The following is a 20,988-nucleotide window of genomic DNA, read 5'->3' as shown; positions in this document are numbered from 1 at the left end:
GTGAACATTAAGCTTGCACAAAATGTTTCCTCGTCGTTTGCTATACTCATCCTGCTGTGCGTCCTTACGATCAAAACTTTGACCTTTATTCGCCTTCTGCATTTTGGTTGCCTCCATAATCCTGATGACCATCTGCGTAACTCAGCTAAAAATTGTAGATGTTACTTTCCGCCAAACAGATAAAATGCACCCCATCGCCGATGGATAAAAGACGCCAACTAACTATTCCGACTAATTCAATCTGTTCACTCGTACTATTACACACGGAGTCGGTCCTATCTAGCGTTTACTGGACACACACACACACACAGTTTTAAACACAGTTTTAAGTTGACTGCGTCTAGCCATGTTTTACGTGAAGTCACAGGTTCACAGGATTTAGGCACGGCAAGAAATCGAACGGTGTTTCACGTAAATGGAGTACATGAGGGTATGTACCAACAGGGTCGGTTTTCATAATCTCTGGAATCTTATTAGCGACTGTTTCGTTAAAATTAATTTTTCAATAGCTCTTCATGGTGATTTAAGGGCGCATTCGGTTAGGAAATCAATGTTCATTTAATTGAATGCATTACGTACTTCAGGAAAATAACTGCAATATACATTCGCTACCCTCTAAATATAATGTGATCTAATTGTATGTTGTGACTGCATTTTTAACCCTAGTACATCAAATTACTTTTGACGTATATGTGAGGAACGGTATCAATAAAATGCTGAGATCTCGTGGCGATTTTTTTGACCCAAGCAAAAGATGCAACCCAAATCATGTGGAATCATCATAAATTCCCGTGTGAATAAACGTATGTTGAACACGTGACCGTGTCGTGCCCCGTTCTGACATTAGGCGGTTGAAAGGAGGTGCTTTATCAGACATCCGCACGAGCGCAGAGTTATGTATAACAACTCAACTTCTAGCTAAAGTATCAACTGTACTTGATACACCTGTGTAATTGAATAACATTTACCTTACTTTGAAATTGAAAACCAATAATAATACATTTTATATTCCATTGAAAATATATAGCAAGTTCACTAATTTGTCTCGGACCTCATTTATGCCGAAAAATACAGCTTTTCAATGAATGATTTTGTGTCTAAACCTACTTCATATAATTCTACAATAAAGAGTAATGCCGTTGGCATTGCGGGGATTCCTTTGGATAAACCGCAGTAATAAGCTAACGTTTTTCAGACCTGCAAATATAAAGCTGTCACGACATATCCATCTATTTATTTATTAATATTAACATCAAACCTTTGTAAAAAGATATTTAGATAATGACTAAATTGCTTTCTCTGTACATAAACTAAAAAGAGGGAGTGCTTCATCTGGTTCGAAACGTTCCGAAATAGAAGCGGCAATTAAGTATTTTTAATTGTTGTGCTAAATTTTTTTGTGAACGTAATTGATTCAAAAACCGTGGACAAGAAGGATCTTCATGAATGCAATTCATTGCATTAACATCCAATATTCACTTACATGAAATCTTGCATGAGGTAAAATTACAAACTATGAGAAACTAACTAGTCTGTCTACAGAATCCATGAGCCGTCCCTTGCAAGCAGGTCTTTGAAGGTGGATTTGTCTTGGTGCGTTTGATGGCCCTGAAAAGAGCCGTTTGAACAACTATAACCTTTACGTGAATCTACTTCAATAAAGTATATTTGGCGACAGCCTTTGTAGCCTCGAACACGGCACACTTTGCCAGCTCACCAGGTAGTAGCAACCTGATGGCGGTCGGCACCTCCCTCGAGGTGATGGTCGGCCTATCCTTGTAATAAGACAGATGGAAACCTTCAACAGCGATCCTCTCGAAGAATTTGCGAAAGCATTCATGATCAACATGGCCTTCGACGAAATATCCGTATCAGAGCGGATTTGCCTGAGTATCTCGTAGATGCGGATGGTAAACGACTCTTTCCTTCGACGTCCCTTGCTCTTTTTGTCCGAAAACCGGACGTCTTTTGGAGTCTTTTTGGTTTTTCCAGGTACTTTTCTACATTTTTTCTGGTATTTCCAGATATTTTCCTATAAGTTAGATCTGTTTTGCCATAAGAAATTAACATCGAAGATACTTGGCAACTATTCTAGTTTATGGGGGTCGATAGCGGCATTCGTGACACTGACGTGTGCATTACGCAGTAGAAAGGGGGGCGCGACTGATCCGTAATGAGCTTGCGGTACGAATGTGGCAAGAGTGAGTCGGCTAATTGACCCAAACCGTTTCGTTATAAAGTGACGGTTCTCATTTTGTTTCATTTAATTACTATAACTACGCTTGAATACCATTAGCACCACGATCACGTAATGTATTGTCGCGAAAAAGACGGTAAGGCCAATTCCGACTCTAAATCGAAGCCGTCGTGAGCCGATCTTCACTTTCCCGTAGGCCATATCTATCGACTACTGCGTTAGAAAAAGGCCTTTAAAAAACACTATGCCTTACAATATTAGCGTTACTTTACAAGTAACTATATTTTAGAGAGATGAAAAGTGCACCTTCAGTCTCAAAAAGGTTCAGTCCTGTTTACAAGGGTTGCAGAAGGTGTGACCGAAATCTCTAGTGGGGAGTCTCCTGGTGAGGGAACCTTGTTTAACGCCTATTTCAATGATACGCTACACCATTAAAACATCTTACAGACAAGAAGTACAGTGATACCACTTTGATCAAAGGTAACGGTCTATCACGTTAATAAAAAGAACTCATATAATTCGGCAAAAAATCATTGTAATTAAAGTCAAATCTAATGTTTTTTGATTACTACATATAATGTGTATTGCTATACAGGAGAGCAACGTATGTAAAATCATATAGACAAAGTCGAGTACGAATTCGTGAGTGTAAACACACTTCAGTTCATCTGCTCAACAAAATTTGTGGGATAAATATGTTTCAATGGCAAGGTTAAAACCAGCGATCCATGGCTTTTTCAACCAAAGACTTAGGGTCCTAGCCATCGCTTAATTTTTCTGAAAATACGGCAAAAATACAAAAGGTATTTACCTGAACACAAATAACACAAGGCCTAAAGTTCTATTTTTCATTTAAGAGCCTTGCCAATCTAAAACATTTTCAAATGTTAACGACAAATAGAGGTTTTATTCCATCAAAGAAAATAGTTCTTTAAAACATTGAAAAAAAGTTGGCGGAAATGTATTGATCAGCCACTGGATATATACCGTTCGTCTTTTACAAACGCTACTTTAGAAATGAAGCAAATCTGAACATTATGAAAAATACCTCCCTCAGTGCACCTGAAATTTTCCCTTGCATAGCCAATTTACGTATTTCTAAGTCTATTAAGTTTTTACATAGTACTTATTTCTCGGTACAAAAATTAAAAACAAACCTCTATGTTTAAGGAAGCTGCTGCGAACAGAAAGCATGCGGTTTATGATGCTGAGATTGCCTCAGAACATGGATCATTAGTATACTGTATTTCAAACCTTTGATACTACTTAGAAAAGCTTTTCATGTTGGACGTTCGGTCAATCTGTAGATGGTCGCGCAGTTCATTTGCATAACGTTTTTTAAGATACAAAGTTTAGTTGCGCCAACATAGGCCAAATCACAAAAACATTGTTCCCATTGGTTGGTAAACCGGAACAAATGCCTAGAAACGGTATTCCCATTAAATGACACAGTGTCCTATCCACTTTCGCATTTATCGTATATTACATACGAGTTTGTAGAAATACAATTCTGGAAGTTATGTCGCATCATATACTTCATGTAAGTATATAAGCTTAATACATTTATGCAGATCAGCTAGACAAAAAGGGTAACGAAACCAGGATGCTGGGCGCTGTAAGGTAGTTTTCAATATCTAAGTACAAAAACGAGATAGCTTAATAAAATAACATAGCGTGTGTTTGCTGGTAGCTTTGAAAAGGGTTGTTTGTTCATTGGTGAATTCATTTTGTTTAAGCACAAAAACCGTAGAGTGTACGTCTTCGCCTTTTCAGGACACAAACCACGTCAACGGACGTCACGGTCTTTTCTTGGCGTGCTCTTTATACGTGATCGCGTCTCAGATGGAGTCCTCGAGAAACACCTTACGTACGTCCCGCCTCTTCTCGTGGATCGGGTTAAATACGGTTGACACCACAACTACGCGTCAGACAACAGATAGCATGCTTGATGATTTTCTGGATGTTCTTTCGGAGAACTTTGCGATGACGCTTGGCACCACCCTCTTCAAGGTTCTTGCCTCCCTTGCCGCGGCTACACATATTAATTCATGCGCAAAATTAAACGTATGAAAGATGCTAGCAAGATACTGGCTGCGTCTTATATACTGCGGCAAGACACCATACATTGCAGCATCGCAGAGGGCTAAAGAACCAATCGGAATGCTGCACCGAGCAAGCTGCCTCTCTCATTGGTCGAATTTATGCAGTAAGAGCGCGCGCAGACTAGTTACAAAGAAAAATGACAACATTAGTTAAAATGCGCTTTTTTATGTAATTCATCAATTATATCTACTTTTTTCATCAATTCATCAATTATATATACAGATGCACGCAACCAATAATAATTTAATAATAACCATTTTCGACCATTTCCGCTTATTTATGTAATCATTGTGATTTGTTTTTTAAATGCGTTCCTATAGTTCATTGCGGTTAGCGTACATGTGCTCCTGTTTGGCGTTCCGCGAGGGGACGCCCCACATAGGTATTACCCTTCCTTTAAAAAGAGTAGACACGTATCGCATCAATTTTATTTGTCGTTCTGCCGAAAAGTAGAACAGTTTGTGAGCTGTGGCGCGATCAAAGCAGCTCTTCGCAAGTCTACCGGGGAAGAGGCTGTGTGAAAACAGTTGGCCACCTGGACTATGCGCAAATCGGTACCTGCTACCTGTCGGTAGTATAAAAAGGTCTCATCGTTACAGATCAGGTACTGTTTTCCTGTATGAAACTCGAAGTTACCAGAAATCGACAGGGACACTATCTCGCAGACTTTCGTTTCGACAAGTGGTCTAGAAAATCGACCAGGATTTTAAGACGGATTTGCGTTTCTAAAGCTCAGAAGCTTTGGCTCTACATGGAGCATCGGGAGCTTCTTAGTAGGTCCTTTTGAGTGTACTAAATCAATCTATGCTACGCGTGTCACGATTATGCCCAAAGATATCCAACTGCATGTAGAATTCGTGGAAAATGCTCGAATTCAATATGGAACTAGATAGAGATAACGGCCTATTTAAAGTCTGTTAAAAAATATCGAACACTTCCAGTTTAGTCTCAGAATAATATTCTTTGATTATTTTTGTAATTGGACGAAAGGTTTTGGTTATTTGAATACTAACGTGCGCTTTGAATGTTACGAAAATATTATTTGACAAATACCTGGTATTATATTATCTAGCAGTGTGTTTACCAGTAGGATTAATGCAGTATGAAATATGACAGTATATGGGCACACCCTTTTATTAAAGGTCATGTTCCATCTGAAGATAACGTTAAAACTGATCATTTAATGGTAAGGAATAAACTTCTACACATTTATTTTAATAACTTAAAGCTCATCTAAAAAAGAGCAAGATATATATGGATACTCTACGTTGATCTGGTATGGTTTGGCTAGTATTTATTGATCTATCGGTTTGGCTCATAGCATTTTATAGCACTAAAAAGTTTTCTGGTGTAGATTTAATTATAATCTAGTATTTAGCAATGTATAATTTCCAGGTGGTCGAGATCGCGTATGATGTCTCATGTAAATACGTACGGACAATATAATGACCACTTAAGTCCTAAACTGTGCTGGAAACTATACAAGAGATGAATTCGGTAATCTCAAGGATCGTCGTTCATCGGACAGAGCATTGCAGTAGAGCATGAAATAGTTTTCCTGAAACAATATGTCATACAAATTCGAACGTTTAAGTAAACTCGAAAATGGAAGGACTCATTGTCATACATAATAATGTTAATAATAAGATCATTTTATTAAGCTATGCCCATTTAAAAAACGATAATCGACATAAACAGTTGACTGACTTGTGAAACTTTGAGCTAGATAAATTCGACCTGCTACTAATCAAACCGTTTTCGTTGTATGCACAATAAATAGCGAACCTTTTGAAAAATCTTTAACCGAGCTAGTTAATTCCGATTTAAAAATTACCCTATAAAATAGTGTTACTATAGAAAAAGCAATTAAAGGATCCATCCAAAACCAAAATACATACTTAAGTTAAAACGGTCTGCCTCAGAGATCACATAGGTATTTCTTTAAGCTGGTAAAATGGCAATCTAAATACATTTTGGCAGATGCTTACTCCATTGTCATTATTATCTTTATGATAAAGGTGCTAAACATTCAGTTAAATACAAGATGGCTATATAAAAGTTTACATAAGCGATCTTCGTTAGGATGCAACACTGCCTGGAGACACCGATATACGGCTTTGAAAGAGATCTAGCTTGAGAAGGTAGTTTACTTTTTTTAACGCGAAAGCGCTCATTTATCAATCTGAACAGCAGGGGTACGACAGACTGCGGCATACAAATAATTATGTGAATGTTTCCCGTCGTTTAAAATCGATGTCTATCGAAACCAAACAGAGAATACAAATAAGACACGAATACAGTTTCGGCAGTGTGTTAAAACGTCTTTATTGCCGATTTATCTTAAGCAGAGAACAGACTCAAAGCTAACCTTGTTTATTCAAACTAGTTATTAGCCATAACTATTTCTAACGCAACAAAATCCAACTCAGGTAAGGTACTGCAATCAAAGTATAGTAAGAGAGTAGAATAGCATTGAGTATTGTAACGCATACAAATGGCATATTGTGAGGCTGGTTTTGGGACGCACACTTGAACTTGTACAGTCATGTAAAAACTAGTAACTTTACTACTCATAATGATACGTCTATTTTTAGCTGTAAACGATATTGCTGCTGCTGCTACATGTGGAAACTTGCCTTAACTAGCCGGTTGAATGCAAACGCGCAGATCTGGAAACGCCAACAGGAACTAGATCGGTGTCGAGGACATTACTAATTGGCAGAAAAAGCCCGAAATCACCACCAAGATCCTATCAGCCCTTTCAGCTTCTATGCTATTCAAGTCGTTCTGATACGCACTCTAGATTAGCACACCGGTTATTCAGTTATCGGCGTTCGTTAATACGCCTGATATGTATTAGTTGACTTCATATTGTCGCCCAGCAAGATATAAAGATGATATTTAGATGTGTTCTATCCGGCGTATTATAACATTAAACAGACAAACCTTTTTCGAGCTCTAGGTATTCCTTGGCACTGATAGAATATTTTTACTAAGTAGTTTATTGTAACGAAGAAACGTTTATCAAAGTCAAACGCGTTTCGAGTTACATAACACAAGCTCACACTTCAGCTTGCGCAGTAACCGTTAACAGAAGTGTGTACGCGCTTAGTACATTGCGAATGGCATGATTATTGTAAATATGCCACTAACTAAATCTGAAATAGATCTTGTTAACCACATGGATACAATCCGCATGTGCAAAATGGGTGACAATGAGATTCAAGTTGGCAACGTCAGTAAATCTTTGGCAGTGGCAAAGCTTCGGTACATTCGATAACTCCTGGTTTTCAAAAAAACCCGCGCAGTTGGCTTTTAACTCTCATCGACGTGAAACCAGCCAATGGGAACAGTTCTTTGATGAAGTTTTTCTGTGATTGGTCGGTCAATTTCAAACGGTGGCTGTCAGTACAGGCGGTGCCTTGTGAAGCTATAAAAGACCAACTAAAGACAGAGATCGCATCGTTTGTGAGTGCGTTGCTGGATTTGGTGTTCACAATAACCATTTGCAAAGTGCGACTATGTCTGGACGCGGTAAGGGTGGAAAGGGCCTTGGCAAGGGAGGCGCCAAGCGTCATCGTAAGGTTCTTCGTGATAACATCCAGGGAATCACCAAGCCGGCCATCCGTCGTCTAGCGCGTCGTGGTGGTGTCAAACGTATTTCCGGCCTGATCTACGAGGAAACCCGAGGAGTGCTCAAAGTGTTCCTGGAAAACGTTATCCGTGACGCTGTTACCTACACCGAGCACGCCAAGAGAAAGACAGTTACCGCCATGGATGTTGTATATGCTCTCAAACGGCAAGGCCGCACTCTGTACGGATTTGGTGGTTAGGTCAACACCACTTGTATTTGTTGTGCTGATCGAACAGCACAACATGGCCCGATTGAGGGCTGACAAGGTAGCAGATAAAAGCCGCTCTTGTAAGCAGCTGTCGAAACCTCTACAAACTTAAAGTTGTATTGTACCGTGATGCAGTGACTGAAATTCATCGTGCACTGACGGAATTGTTAATATGTATTATAATATTCGCTAATTTACGAAAAACAATCTTAGCTTTAATTGATTGGAAACTGCGGTACGGGAACTTTGTATGCGCACTATAAAAAAAAATGAAATAAAACTCAAACGATGTTCAGACTAGTAAAGGGATCGACCACGTTGAAACGTCGCAACGCCGTTAGGGATACGCAAGTTCCGACAACAACGCCACAATGAAACACTTTCTTATTGTGAGGTGACATGTATACATCATGAGAATAAAACTTTATCGTACTAAAGGAGGTAAATTGTCTTCAAGCCATAGTAGCTTATTTTAGTGTAATATGATAATACATTGGTAGCCTCATATACTGAGAGTCGAACTATAATGAAGAATTGATGTATAGTCTGATATATTTTTATTGATAGCAATAGCAATGTAGGAACCACGCATCTGTATTTTTAGCTGGAGGCCATGTTTACCTTTGTTGTGTTGTTGTATAACAATAGCTCCTAACGCGGTGTGTGATATATAAGATAGGTGAGTGGGTAGATTGCACTCCATAAATACACAAGGAAGACAAAAAGAGCAGGCGAACGTCAGCAGCTAACGGGCGCAGATAAACAGATGGTTGATTTTTATGGTACGGAAAGACAAAAGTAAAAAAGTAAGCAGCTTTGCTGATAATCGCGGCAAATTGCGAACTGCAGCTTTGCTGGTAATCGCGGCCAATTGCGAACTGGTTTACGGTGGAGCTGAAGGGGATGTTAAACCTGAATGGATCCTTGAATGCGATGCTACGCAACTAAGCCTGGCACGATACCAGGTCAGGCAAGCTTTATTTTAGGTACTCAACAACGTGGCCTACCTGTCTATTGTTGGTGGGCTTAATTAAAGAAGCTACAGTATGTTTTAGAAATTGCGAAAACTGTTGACGATTTAACGAAGTCTTAAAGGTTTCATACAGATTATTCTTTGTTCTCTAAATACATACACATTTACTATAAGGTTGCCTTACGTGCTATATATGTATATTTGGTGAGCTGCACAAAGAAAGCATTTCTTGACATTTACCGACCTGATTTTGTAAACTATTCAATTATGGCTTAAGTAGTTCTCCTTAAGGTTTTTCTTAGCCATTTTTTAGTTGCAAGCAGCCATGATGTCGCTGTACCGTCTCTGATCTCGTGCTTTCAACTGAGGCGTTTGTTGAATGTTTTTTTTTTTGAACATGAGGTTCTTGCAATACTGAACAATTGATTTAACATCGGGACCCTATGCAATACACACGCATTAAAACCAATACCTATATATTGCACAATTTGTGTAAATAGAGGAAGTTACAATATGACAGGGAAACAGATTTAGATTTATGAAAGTCCGAAAGTAACTGTGGGTCTGGTAGTATTAAGAAAACCATTTGAAAGACTTTCCTTTGCGGAATGCTGCTGAAAACTTACTTATTTGGGCATTGTTTGGGTAGCTCTTAAATTACAGCTTGCAACGCCCTTCAAAAAAAAAAACTAACATGTAATTACACTCTTCCTACTGTGAAGTTATCAAAATTATTAACGAACTTAAAAGAACAGAGCACGACAATCAGTACGCTATTTTACTGAAGCTACAGTCTAGTGGCACACAAAATAACATAGCCTTCTACAATCTTGTCAGTGTCTGTGAAAACGGGAAGATTACAGGAAACGTATCAATGATACTGTATTTTTACTTAAAATTATACTTACGAATGCAAAAAGTTTTGCACGTGCAAACGCAGGAACTGCTTAACTCCATTTACTTATCGGTTTATGTAGTTATCGTATATATACATATATATATATACGTTGTTTTTCTACTTATCAATAAAGGTACTAAGAAAGCAGTCAATCATAATCATAATCATTAGCTGAATCTGTAAATGTTATCACCGTTAGCTGAATATGGAAATTTTATAGTATTCAGCATTCGCATCGAAATAAAACTGTCTGGTTATCACGTAACACCTATAAAGCAAAGGCGAGTGTAAACGCGGCCTGATATTCTAAAACGTATCAATTGTCAAGCATCTTGTTATTTTTGTGTAATATGTATTATTATACGAAAATATATAAAACTTCGTATGGTTTTTATACCGAAGAAAGATATTTTTTTTAATATTACTTATTCAAATGTGAAAGAAGTACTTTAATACTGTTGAAATGTGATCGAAATATAGTTTTTTAATAATACGAATTTTATATATAACGTTTTGCGATAAACACTTAAACTCTGTTCTTTGGCACGAAACTTGTTCACACAAAAAACGCGTTGCCAAACCCTGCGGCTAATATAAGGTCTGATTAAGTTATTTTGCTTTATACTTTTTTTTATTTTGCATACGCTATCCTGTATCCTGTTAATTGGCTAAATAGATAAGTTCAATACTATTTTAAATAGTATAATTAGTTCATTCAAAAATTGATCATGAAGTTCGAAAAACAAAGCAGGTAGTTACAATTAGGTATTAGCGTTTTTGTCATTAGAAGTTTGATGATCAAAAATATGTGAAACACAATTTACGATTTTCATCCTTACTTTATGCCGTTTCAGTATTATGAACAATTCAAAAAAGAAGAGTTTCTAAGCATCTGTTGCATGTTTCTAGCAATTGGTTGGAAAAAGTATGTAGGATATTTCAAATTTCGCGCGTTTATTTTTTGGCGCCGGGCAGACGGTTTTTGCTGATATCAACCGGTACCATTATTGATGTGACCACGTAATCTGTCAATCTTCATAAAGTGAAGTTAGAGAAGAATACAAACAAATTAGTGTATGTTTCACATAGACCCGTACAAGGGCGTTTTTTTATTATTCGTTCTTTTTTTTTTATTATTATTTGTTCTTTTGTAATTTATTGATAATATTGAGAAAATTCAATGTTTAATTTTTCGATCCAGTCTTCTGTATCTTTCTTATCATGGTTATACAACTTCGTACAGTTCATATGAAAACGCGTCAAACGTCCTGAATTACCAGCAGAGACAAAGATGATAATGGGCACTGATCCTCGTAAAAATAAAGGGAGTACCAATGTCCTCTGGAAAGTTCCTCCGGTAGCTCGCCAAACGACAGGCGCGGTTTTGGTCACGGGAAGCAGTGGTTGTTTGGGACAGCATGTGGTCAAACTCCTCCAGGAGTACGATAACGATTGTCAATATATTTTCCTTTTTGATCTCGTTCCTTATGTAAACAATCTAAATCACTCCACTAAAAAGCCAATGAAAGAAATATGTGGAAGCCTGACAAACCTGCAAACGGTTCGCGAGGCTTGTAAAGGTGTCGATTGTGTAATTCATTGTGGGGCGCTAATTGACATTTCGCTTTTTCCGAATGAAAAAGCGTTAGAAGAAGTGAACGTTAAAGGAACGCGCAATATAATTGAGTCCTGCATTCATGAGAGTGTCCCATACCTTGTGTTTGCGTCTACGACGGATACTGTAGTCTCATCAAATCACATCATTTATGGAACTGAAAATACAACGTTTGTGCCCAAAAACTTCCTCATGGGACCATATGCTAAAAGCAAACATCACGCCGAGCAGTTGGTGCTTCAAGCCAACAACCTGCCGCTGGCAGACGGAAGCGCGAAACTCCTTACCTGTGTCCTCCGGCCAACGACATTTTACGGTGAACAAGATAAACATTTTATAACTCGGATTATGACTATTGCCAAGCTTTACGGAAATTCGAAGATCCAGAAAGTCAGAAGTACTGATGAACGGCTACAAACAACGTACGTTGGAAATATCGCGTACGCGCATGTTATTGCAAAAAACGCTCTACAAAAAAATGCCGACTGTGCTGGTGAAATCTATTACATAACGGATGACACCCCTCTCGAGGATCTGTACACTTCGATCAAGCCGTACGTCGAGGCGCAAGGCAGCATTCGAGTGAGCGACTCGATCATTCCGTATCTGTTAGTGATCCTTATCATGAACATTAGTGCTTTTGTCCTCAGACTGATTCGGCCGATTTATCAGGTCGGCGAGTACTTCCCGACGCCGGCTGCCGTTAGGTATGCCTGTACAACGGTTTTCTTCAACCGACAAAAGGCTGTTTTACGACTAAAATATTGTCCGTACTATACACACGAAATGAGCCATAAGAATTCACTCGGTTATTATAAGCATGTCAAAGTGTAATTCATCGTCTGCTTATTGTAACTGTCTAAAACCAGTAGATATCGCAATGTGCCTGAAACGAAGACGACGGACAAATGTTTTCTATTTCTAATAAAGTGTATTTAGCAAATTTATAACATCCGAAATTTAGCAATTCACGATTACTCGATAGATAATTTTAGTACATTGGGTGTTTCGGAGAAATTGCAATTTTTTTTTTTACAAAATCGCAAACCAGCATACAGTGGATGAATACTATGCAATTTTACGTATATTCATGTAAATGGTAGGTCGAAGGTAGTATGGTTTTTCTTCGTATAATTATCATAATCGTCGAGCACACAATGATCTTCGATATGCTAGCTCTGTAAATCTTGGCTTTTCTTAATACCTTGCGAGATCTAGTTACTATTAAACTACTCCAACCTTACTAGTACATTTTTTCAATGGACCTCAATGTATACTTCACGAAACTAGTTAGAGCACAATTTTGCTAAGTATTTTTGGTTTAAATCGAGTGCGAAGAACATTCTGCATTATTGTCAGCACGAAACGCGATTTAAGTGATTTTTACTGGAATGAGCTCGAACACTTATTTTCCAAGTCCTTGACCTTTGTAAGAGACACAGATGCCTCTGAGGCAATTGTTCACCCATAAAAAGTGTCGTACATCGCCTGATCTTGCGAGCATAATTAATGTTGTTTGACAAATCGCTTGCGACGCAAAATTACCGATCATAATATTTTATGTCAGTGAAAATGTACGTATATAAATTACATTCCCATAGATGTGATTAATTATTATTTTGATTTTGAATGTGACAAATTCTGAATGTCTCATTCATATAATCGGTCCTTTTACGACAGTATAGGTGTGGACGTTAATTAATACTTTGAGAGCTTTACTGTTGTCATTATCAATCACTGTATACTGCCAAATGTGCAATACACTGAACGTGCAATACACAACGGTCTTCACGGGCCCTGTAACTTTATTGTGCTATCAGGTTTACATACATATATACACATGTGCACGGCAGCCACTGGATATTCATGAAAATTTCAATAAATTGATTTTGTACCACCATGTACTTCACATCAATAGATGCTACAATTCTTCAATTTCTAGGTTCATACCGTAGTTGAATAGTTGCCTTATGTTTATGATCTCAAATTGTGCCATTTTGACTACCAGGCATGCGATGCCATTACGACCTTGGATTTGTTTTGTCAAGGTGATCCTGTACTTCACGTACTTGTCAACAAGCTGTCTCTTTTGTGTGCATAGCACTCCCGTTTAGGATGCGGTAGTTCGCCTATAGCACACCACGTTTTTAAATTCTTAGTCTATCTCTTTCTTCTCTGCTTTTGCCGAGACGAGATGTGCATATATGTTCTGTAAATACATATATCATGGAGGTTACTTGTGATTTAAAAATGGGAACGCCTCAACTGTCACACCTTCGTGCATCGACTTATGTAGGGTTTCCGTCTTATGCGATCTATCCAGCATATACCATTTACGACAACATTAGATTACCCAATAAAAAATCGCACCTAACGTGTGGGGTTTTCCATTAGTCCACAGCGTTAAAACACCTTAGGCTCACGTTTCTTCCCCAAAATCTAACTGAGATTGCAATCGAAATTTATTAATAAGTGTAAAGATATTGTTGTGTGTCAGTGTTTCCCTGAGGATTGATGTGGAGGAGTTAGAACTGAACTTAGAAGACTGCGGTGCTTCCTCTTTGTTCTCCTTTACGATGAACTCAGAAGAGCGGCAGCAAGTACGAATAACACAACATTTATGTACTTTTCAAGTGTTATTCGAAAGTGCAAATGCTAGCTTGAATTTCACTCCTAAACCCAGGAGAACAATCTCGTATGGTAGAATTAGAGTCCAACAGAACCAACTCGCCCTGATCTGACTTCGTTTTAACTGACCACAACTAAGCGATGCCAGTTCTGTTAGCAACGACATTATATTTCGTATACACTTCATACTATAATTTGCTTAAGTTTTTACGTAGCTTTCTTTAGTTATATCTATAGGATGGAATTTAACCGTATCCTATATTTGCAAGTGCCGATTATCTCTAAACCGGCTTCAGCGGTTTTCATTAGCTTTATTGGTAAAACAGAAGTACTTTGTTTGAGGAAGTGATACGTAATACTGATGCACGGGCAAGTGCAAGCGATGCATAAGATGACATTTGTCCGTATAAATGGCAACGGAATATTTGTTATGTCGGCTGGCATTGAATAGGTATGTCAATAGTAAATATAGCAATAGTCATCCCGTTCCAGTACTGCATTTAGAACAGTAAAAAAAATGAAATAGTATCCTAGCTACCCCATTGGCCTCGTCTGAGTACCCATACTTATGTATGTCGTCCGGTCAATGACGCTCATACAAATGACGTCTCTATGTTATATTGCTTAATATATTAATTTTATGATTGTCATGTTCGTCGAGCAGAAGCATATGTTTCACCTTTCAGTAATATGACAAGCATCTTCAGATTTAGCAATATTGTCATATCGCGTTGGACGGACTTCACCAATATGAGCCCACGATGGTTCGAATAGCACCCGAAAAAAAAACAGTTATTTCCATAACTACCAAAGTTTATAGGATTGTTCTGGTAGGGACGAATTTTAGTAAATTTAATTTAAGTAATACTCTAACATGTACAAGCTGTACTTTAGCTTTCTCCATCCAAATTCAAAGTATATAGAGAAGAAAAATTATCTAAATGCGTCCCCTGTACTTACTACTGCTTATTTTTGGTTCTTGTAGTTACTTTATTTAAGGCCGCATCGTGTTTTAGAGTTAGAAAAATCATTTACATGGACTCGCATTTAAATATGGAGTTTCACGTATCTACGTACCATGAATTAGTGAAGCCTCTAAATATCGTACTGGATTAATTAATATAACATAAACATATGAATCTACGTCTATGTATATATAAGCGCAGGGCAAAGTAGCTCTAAAGCGCTCGTTCCTGCTCGGCGACGACAGAGCTAAGCCAGTCGGCTTCATTTTGGTGGTAGCGGTAGAAAGGCTAGCGATATCGAAACGTTAGCGACCCGATCGGTCGAATTCCTCGGTGATCCGACGACGTCACGGGAATCGACCGAAATGTGGATAGAACAATTTGATCGCCTAGGTAAAGATTACTGCTGGCGCTTGACCGACAAGATGATACCAAAAGCGGAACAGTACTTACAAGTAACGTCTATCGAAAAAAAAAAAAAAGTAGAATATACAAGCGTTTTCCTTCTTTAGAAGACAAGCATGAAATTAAACGCACTGGGTGCTAGAGAATCTAGTATGGCAAGCGTGATAAGCAAGGCAAGAAAACACAGAAACAGCTTCTTGTTTGAAGCTCAAACTAGTCTGTACAGAGCAAATGTTTTCACGTGTAAAATGCCGTACTTGTGTATATGAACTACAGATTAATATACATTGAAGGATGATTACAAGTCTGACCTCTGCATAGCTTCGTGTCGCGTGAAAGCATATAATCGCAAGCTTAGTCGCAATTAAGCCTGTCAAGTGATTTACTATAGCTGTTCCCAATTACGAGTTTGTAATGAAAGATTCTCGAAGACTATCGTTTTCGTCAAATTAACTTTATAAGGCAAACCGGTAAAAGAATGGCCGTTTTATATTTCGGAATCAGCAGGTATAATTTGACAAACAGAACTCTCCTAACGTTAAGTTTGCGTCTATTGAAGCATCGTAAGGCTTTTTCGGACCAATTACGCCTTATTCTGACAGCGAACCTGTAAATTTTAGCATGACGTGCAACCGAAATGGCTTTCTACCGGTCCTTCGTATGTATTTCGTTATTGACATTAATCGATCTATAAATCGAAGGATTTGATGGTTAGCAGTATCATACCACATATAAGATCAAAAAAAGTTACCGCACGTTTTAAACAACCGTGAACCAAAAATTACTGAAATCCTTGTCGTTTTTACTCCAATAGCTTCTTGTGGCGCAATAACTGAAAAATAAACATACATTAGATCGAACTGTCTAATAGTTTTTCTCGCACAATCTTTCTTAAAGCGGAAAATTACAGTCAATTATCACATCTTGTTTTTCGACACGAATAAGTATGAGACCGTTCCAATTTGACCGCAAAGAACACGAAACCGCTCTCAGCAATTTCATTTCGACTATTGACTCGTTCTTTCCATCCATTGTAGCATTACCCTCTCCAGTTTATGCTTTAAGATCGCCCTACCCATCTACCATAAATACTGTAGAATTATTGATAATTATGCACTATGATCGTAGCGCTGTCGGTGTTTAGCAGTTGAGCTCGAGTTCATAGTCAGCATGGGTCCCAGCACCTCGAATAAAGCGGCCAAGAAAACAGGTAAAGCTCAAAAACCTGTGCGGTCGTCGGACAAAAAGACTAAAAAACGACGGAGGAAGGAGTCGTTCTCTATCTACATCTACAAGGTTCTAAAGCAGGTACATCCAGATACCGGAATATCATCAAAGGCAATGTCCATCATGAACTCCTTCGTAAACGACATTTTCGAAAGGATAGCTGCAGAAGCATCACGTCTTTCCCACTACAATAAAAGGTCGACCATTACTTCCCGAGAGGTTCAGACCGCGGTTCGCCTGCTGCTGCCAGGAGAATTAGCTAAGCACGCGGTTTCGGAAGGTACCAAAGCGGTCACGAAATACACTGCTTCTAAGTGAAGTCCGTTAACGATCAACAATGGTTGCAACGGTCAATGCTTGCCTTCTGATTATTCGAACCATGAAGGGTGGCAATGGAGGGAGGTTTTCTTTTAGGTATGATAAGTTAAGTATGAAGAGAAATGAGTGGCCGCAACTTGCGTGCTGCCTCCAAATAAATTGCATCGTTTCGCTATAAATGTGTTACATACTTTGGACGGTTTCATCGTTGCACCAACTGGTGAGGTTGGTTATGGGGTATACGGCCGTCCGTGCGAGTATTTTGATATTTAGTAGGAACCTTAGCTGCGTCATTTGATTTTTGCGCCTAAGAAGTTAAGTATATAAGTGTGACAATAAAGAACGAGCATCGTAGTCGTGGAGTATGTTTATTCGTGATACTCGACTCGTTCGTGAAACAAACACGAAAATGCAACAACAGATGCACTAAATGAGAATGCATGCATGATCCGGACATATATTCCAGTCGTGCATGATCCGGACATATATTCCAGCCGCACCGAAATAGTAGTACTTAACTGTCGCTTTGCTCTTTTACTTAATTAACCTTAGCACTGTTAAGTACCTAATTTGGCACTTAATTAACCTTAGCACTGTTAAGTACCTAATTTGGCGTGCACTTACACAAAAGCTCACTCGTATTTTGTCACAATATGATACAAAATGACTTTATTTCAGCTCCACGTATAGTTACTTATAGTTACAGTCCCAATCACACTACTTTCATAACTTAATACTAGCGCTCACGTAGGGGTATTAAGTATGTATGCTGTATAATAAAAGGATATATAACTAAGTGTGTGTGTGTGTGTTACAAGGTCACAGAATAAGTGGGCGATTCATTCACAACATCACAATTAAGTTTCGTTCCTATTTTATGATGAGCGTCATCGCCAGCGTTACTGTCATTACCATCAGTTACCGTTATCATATGAAAGCCATTATTTGCTGAATTCGCTGCTTCAACATCACAATTAAGTTTCGTTCCTATTTTATGATGAGCGTCATCGCCAGCGTTACCATCATTACCATCAGTTACCGTTATCATATGAAAGCCATTATTTGCTGAATTCGCTGGTCGAAAAGATTATTTTACGTGCGTCATTGTTTTGGGACCTGTTCACACTCGCACAGTGTCGCGTCGTGTCGAATCGATGTGTAGAAGTAGTGATATGCTAAACTTTTTGTCTAACGAAATCGCCGCACCGTATCGTCAAATACGAAAACACCTGACAGAACCGCAATTAATAGGCAATAATATCACACGTTAATATTTTAACCACCCAATGGGGACGGTCACTATATCGTCCTATGAACTGATTGTATCCAGCTTTTTAGGTAATACAATGGGTGTGAAAGGTAACTTTACAGAGAGTACACATTCGGCTCGCAGATCTAACTTTGTTGAAGTTTTTTTTCTTTGACGTAGTTTACGGAGGGTTGGTTCCGAACAGAGCTGTGCTTTTATCCTGTCTTTGAGTTGAATTGCCATCCGGCTGTTTATGCTTGCGCCTTTTCGGTCTTCTTGGGCAGTAGCACGGCTTGGATGTTAGGAAGTACACCGCCCTGTGCGATTGTGACGCCGGATAGCAGCTTGTTCAGCTCTTCGTCATTGCGAATGGCCAGCTGTAAATGCCTGGGAATGATACGGGTTTTTTTATTGTCACGGGCCGCATTTCCCGCCAGCTCGAGAACTTCGGCAGCTAGATACTCTAACACTGCCGCGAGGTACACGGGCGCACCGGCTCCAACGCGTTCGGCGTAGTTGCCTTTACGGAGTAGACGATGGATACGGCCCACAGGAAACTGTAGTCCCGCGCGGGAAGACCTCGTCTTCGCCTTGGTCTTCGACTTTCCTCCTTTTCCGCGTCCAGACATGTTGATATCGCTTAGCGTGTAATCGTCAATTAACCTCCAACAAGCACCTCACAGGACTGGTATTACAATGATTTTGCAACTCAGCGGCTTTATAAGGGGCGCACGTTGGCTAGATGCGGCGAACCGTCCTCTCCAATGTGGCGCTGCGAGCGCTTTGGGACGCCATCGCTAATTGGTGCATTGACTTCCTCTCTTCGTAGCCCTTTCCATGTTGGCTCCCGAATTGGCTTGAGAAGCCGCCATAAATAGAAAGACACCCATGACGACGCTTAATCTTGCCGGTGTTGTGCGTGCGTAGTGTACAGTCGGCCGAACGTTTTGTCGAAAAATAGAAAAAATGCCACCCGCCCCGTCTGGTAAGGCGGTCAAGAAGGCCGGTAAGGCCCAGAAAAATGTTCGTGCTTCGGATAAAAAAAAGAAGAAGCGCAGGAGGAAGGAGTCTTTCTCGATCTACATTTACAAAGTGCTTAAGCAGGTCCACCCGGACACCGGCATCTCATCCAAGGCGATGTCGATCATGAATTCGTTCGTGAACGATATCTTCGAAAGGATCGCTGCCGAAGCGTCCCGCCTCTCACACTACAACAAAAGGTCGACCATCACGTCGAGGGAGGTCCAGACCGCCGTCAGGCTGCTGCTTCCTGGTGAGCTGGCCAAGCACGCCGTTTCCGAGGGGACCAAAGCGGTCACCAAGTACACTTCGTCCAAGTAAATACTCGGTCGTCGTAGGATCGTCGAGAAATCAAGAAATCTTGATGCTGATGAAACAACTGCAAGCTATACTATGGCTCTGTTATGAGGCCATACCAGACTCGTAAAACAGACCGACCTTACGTAAGCCGTATTGTTCGCGAATTTGTGTAAAGTTATTATAACCTGTATATATATATACCTATATATCGAGTGCGAGTATAAGGAGACGTATTTGCCCTGCGTTTGTGAATTTGTAGTAAGCTTCCTGAGGGAGTTTGTATCCGAGGTAAAATAACCCGCGGGTTTTGGATATTACTGTCATTGGTTCGGTGTCGTTCTTGAGCGCATGGGAACAACCCGGCCAGTTAGACAGAAAACCAAATAAATGACTTCATATAAATTACTTAAAAATTTTAACGTGAATGGCGGTTCTGTGAGAAATAAATTTATGATATTGATGTATGACAATATTTCTGGTCTGGAAGTTTGGCGGATATGGTAGAAATTAAACGATGCATAAGACAAAAACCCTTTGTAAGAATGTAAATAAAAAAAAAGACCCCCCTCGTATGAGGCAAAAGACGTATGCAATTGTTTTCATTTCTATCTTATACTATTAGCCGACTTCTGTATTTTTCCTACTACATTTATTCAGATTTTTTATTTCGAGTTTCGACTGGCTCCATGAAAGGTGAAATTTACAAAGAACTACTAAAGGTGTTTTCGTAATTAACGTACAAAATTTTTTAAGACACCACTGTTAATGAACGGGAAATACGTTAATAATAAATGTATTAATAAGTCCAAGCCTTTCACTCCAAATGAGCAAAATATACCCAAAATAAATTGGATTCAATAAATATATTAATAAATCCAAGCCTTTTACTCCAAAGGAGCAAAATATACCCAAAATAAACCGGATTCAATAAATATACTAATAATAAGTCCAAGCCTTTTACTCCAAACGAACAAAATATACCCAAAATAAATTGGATTCAATAAATATATTAACAAGTCGAGACCTTTTACTCCAAAGGAGCAAAGTATACCAAAATAAACTGGATTCAGTAAAACTTCAACTGGGTTTTTGAGTCATTATCGTCATCAAGGATTTCCAAGTCCAAGGCGGGCTTTTCGTAACGTTATTGTTTTCTCATCACACAAGTTTATATGCCGCAATGCTTTTTACTGTTCCGCTGTAAATATAGGACAGCGGAGAGCGTTAGTCAACGAAACATTGAATTCT

At 39.0% G+C, this 20,988-nt stretch overlaps 5 protein-coding genes and 1 pseudogene across 7 annotated transcripts; 4 read left to right on the top strand and 2 right to left on the bottom strand.

Annotated features, from left to right (window-relative positions):
- Positions 1 to 3,082: 3,082 nt before the first annotated feature.
- On the bottom strand, positions 3,083 to 7,681 carry LOC147754314 (uncharacterized; annotated as a pseudogene). Its single transcript, XR_015317881.1, has 4 exons — positions 7,247 to 7,681; positions 6,937 to 7,011; positions 5,736 to 5,858; positions 3,083 to 4,420 (listed from the first exon to the last, which is right to left on the bottom strand). The product of XR_015317881.1 is annotated as an uncharacterized LOC147754314 (transcript).
- Positions 7,682 to 7,748: 67 nt separating this feature from the next.
- On the top strand, positions 7,749 to 8,582 carry LOC111254727 (histone H4). Its single transcript, XM_022815875.2, has one exon. It carries the CDS (start codon positions 7,822 to 7,824, stop codon positions 8,131 to 8,133), a length of 312 nt encoding a protein of 103 aa, XP_022671610.1. The 5' UTR covers positions 7,749 to 7,821; the 3' UTR covers positions 8,134 to 8,582.
- Positions 8,583 to 8,750: 168 nt separating this feature from the next.
- On the top strand, positions 8,751 to 13,543 carry LOC111254724 (3 beta-hydroxysteroid dehydrogenase/Delta 5-->4-isomerase type 3-like). 2 transcript variants are annotated; one of them, XM_086975980.1, is made up of 2 exons: positions 8,751 to 11,087; positions 11,294 to 13,543. In XM_086975980.1, the coding sequence occupies exon 2, from the start codon at positions 11,305 to 11,307 to the stop codon at positions 12,460 to 12,462; it is 1,158 nt and encodes a 385-aa protein (XP_086832106.1). In that variant the 5' UTR covers positions 8,751 to 11,087; positions 11,294 to 11,304; the 3' UTR covers positions 12,463 to 13,543. The 2 variants fall into 2 exon arrangements, with proteins under 2 accessions (XP_086832106.1, XP_086832105.1); XM_086975979.1 differs by having other exon boundaries at positions 11,257 to 13,543.
- Positions 13,544 to 16,140: 2,597 nt separating this feature from the next.
- LOC147754313 (histone H2B-like) lies at positions 16,141 to 18,535 on the top strand. Its single transcript, XM_086975988.1, has one exon. It carries the CDS (start codon positions 16,797 to 16,799, stop codon positions 17,169 to 17,171), a length of 375 nt encoding a protein of 124 aa, XP_086832114.1. The 5' UTR covers positions 16,141 to 16,796; the 3' UTR covers positions 17,172 to 18,535.
- On the bottom strand, positions 17,811 to 19,125 carry LOC111254725 (histone H2A). The gene has a single exon (XM_022815873.2). The coding sequence runs from the start codon at positions 19,047 to 19,049 to the stop codon at positions 18,672 to 18,674; it is 378 nt and encodes a 125-aa protein (XP_022671608.1). The 5' UTR covers positions 19,050 to 19,125; the 3' UTR covers positions 17,811 to 18,671.
- A 187-nt stretch (positions 19,126 to 19,312) lies between these two features.
- LOC111254726 (histone H2B-like) lies at positions 19,313 to 20,328 on the top strand. Its single transcript, XM_022815874.2, has one exon. It carries the CDS (start codon positions 19,387 to 19,389, stop codon positions 19,759 to 19,761), a length of 375 nt encoding a protein of 124 aa, XP_022671609.1. The 5' UTR covers positions 19,313 to 19,386; the 3' UTR covers positions 19,762 to 20,328.
- The last annotated feature ends 660 nt before the right edge of the window (positions 20,329 to 20,988 follow it).

This window comes from Varroa destructor, unplaced genomic scaffold (assembly GCF_002443255.2).
Source record: "Varroa destructor unplaced genomic scaffold, Vdes_3.0 BEIS01000007.1, whole genome shotgun sequence".
In the NCBI taxonomy this organism is placed as follows: domain Eukaryota; kingdom Metazoa; phylum Arthropoda; class Arachnida; order Mesostigmata; family Varroidae; genus Varroa; species Varroa destructor.
Note: the sequence above shows the minus strand (reverse complement) of the source record. Positions and strands in the feature narration are given on the sequence as shown.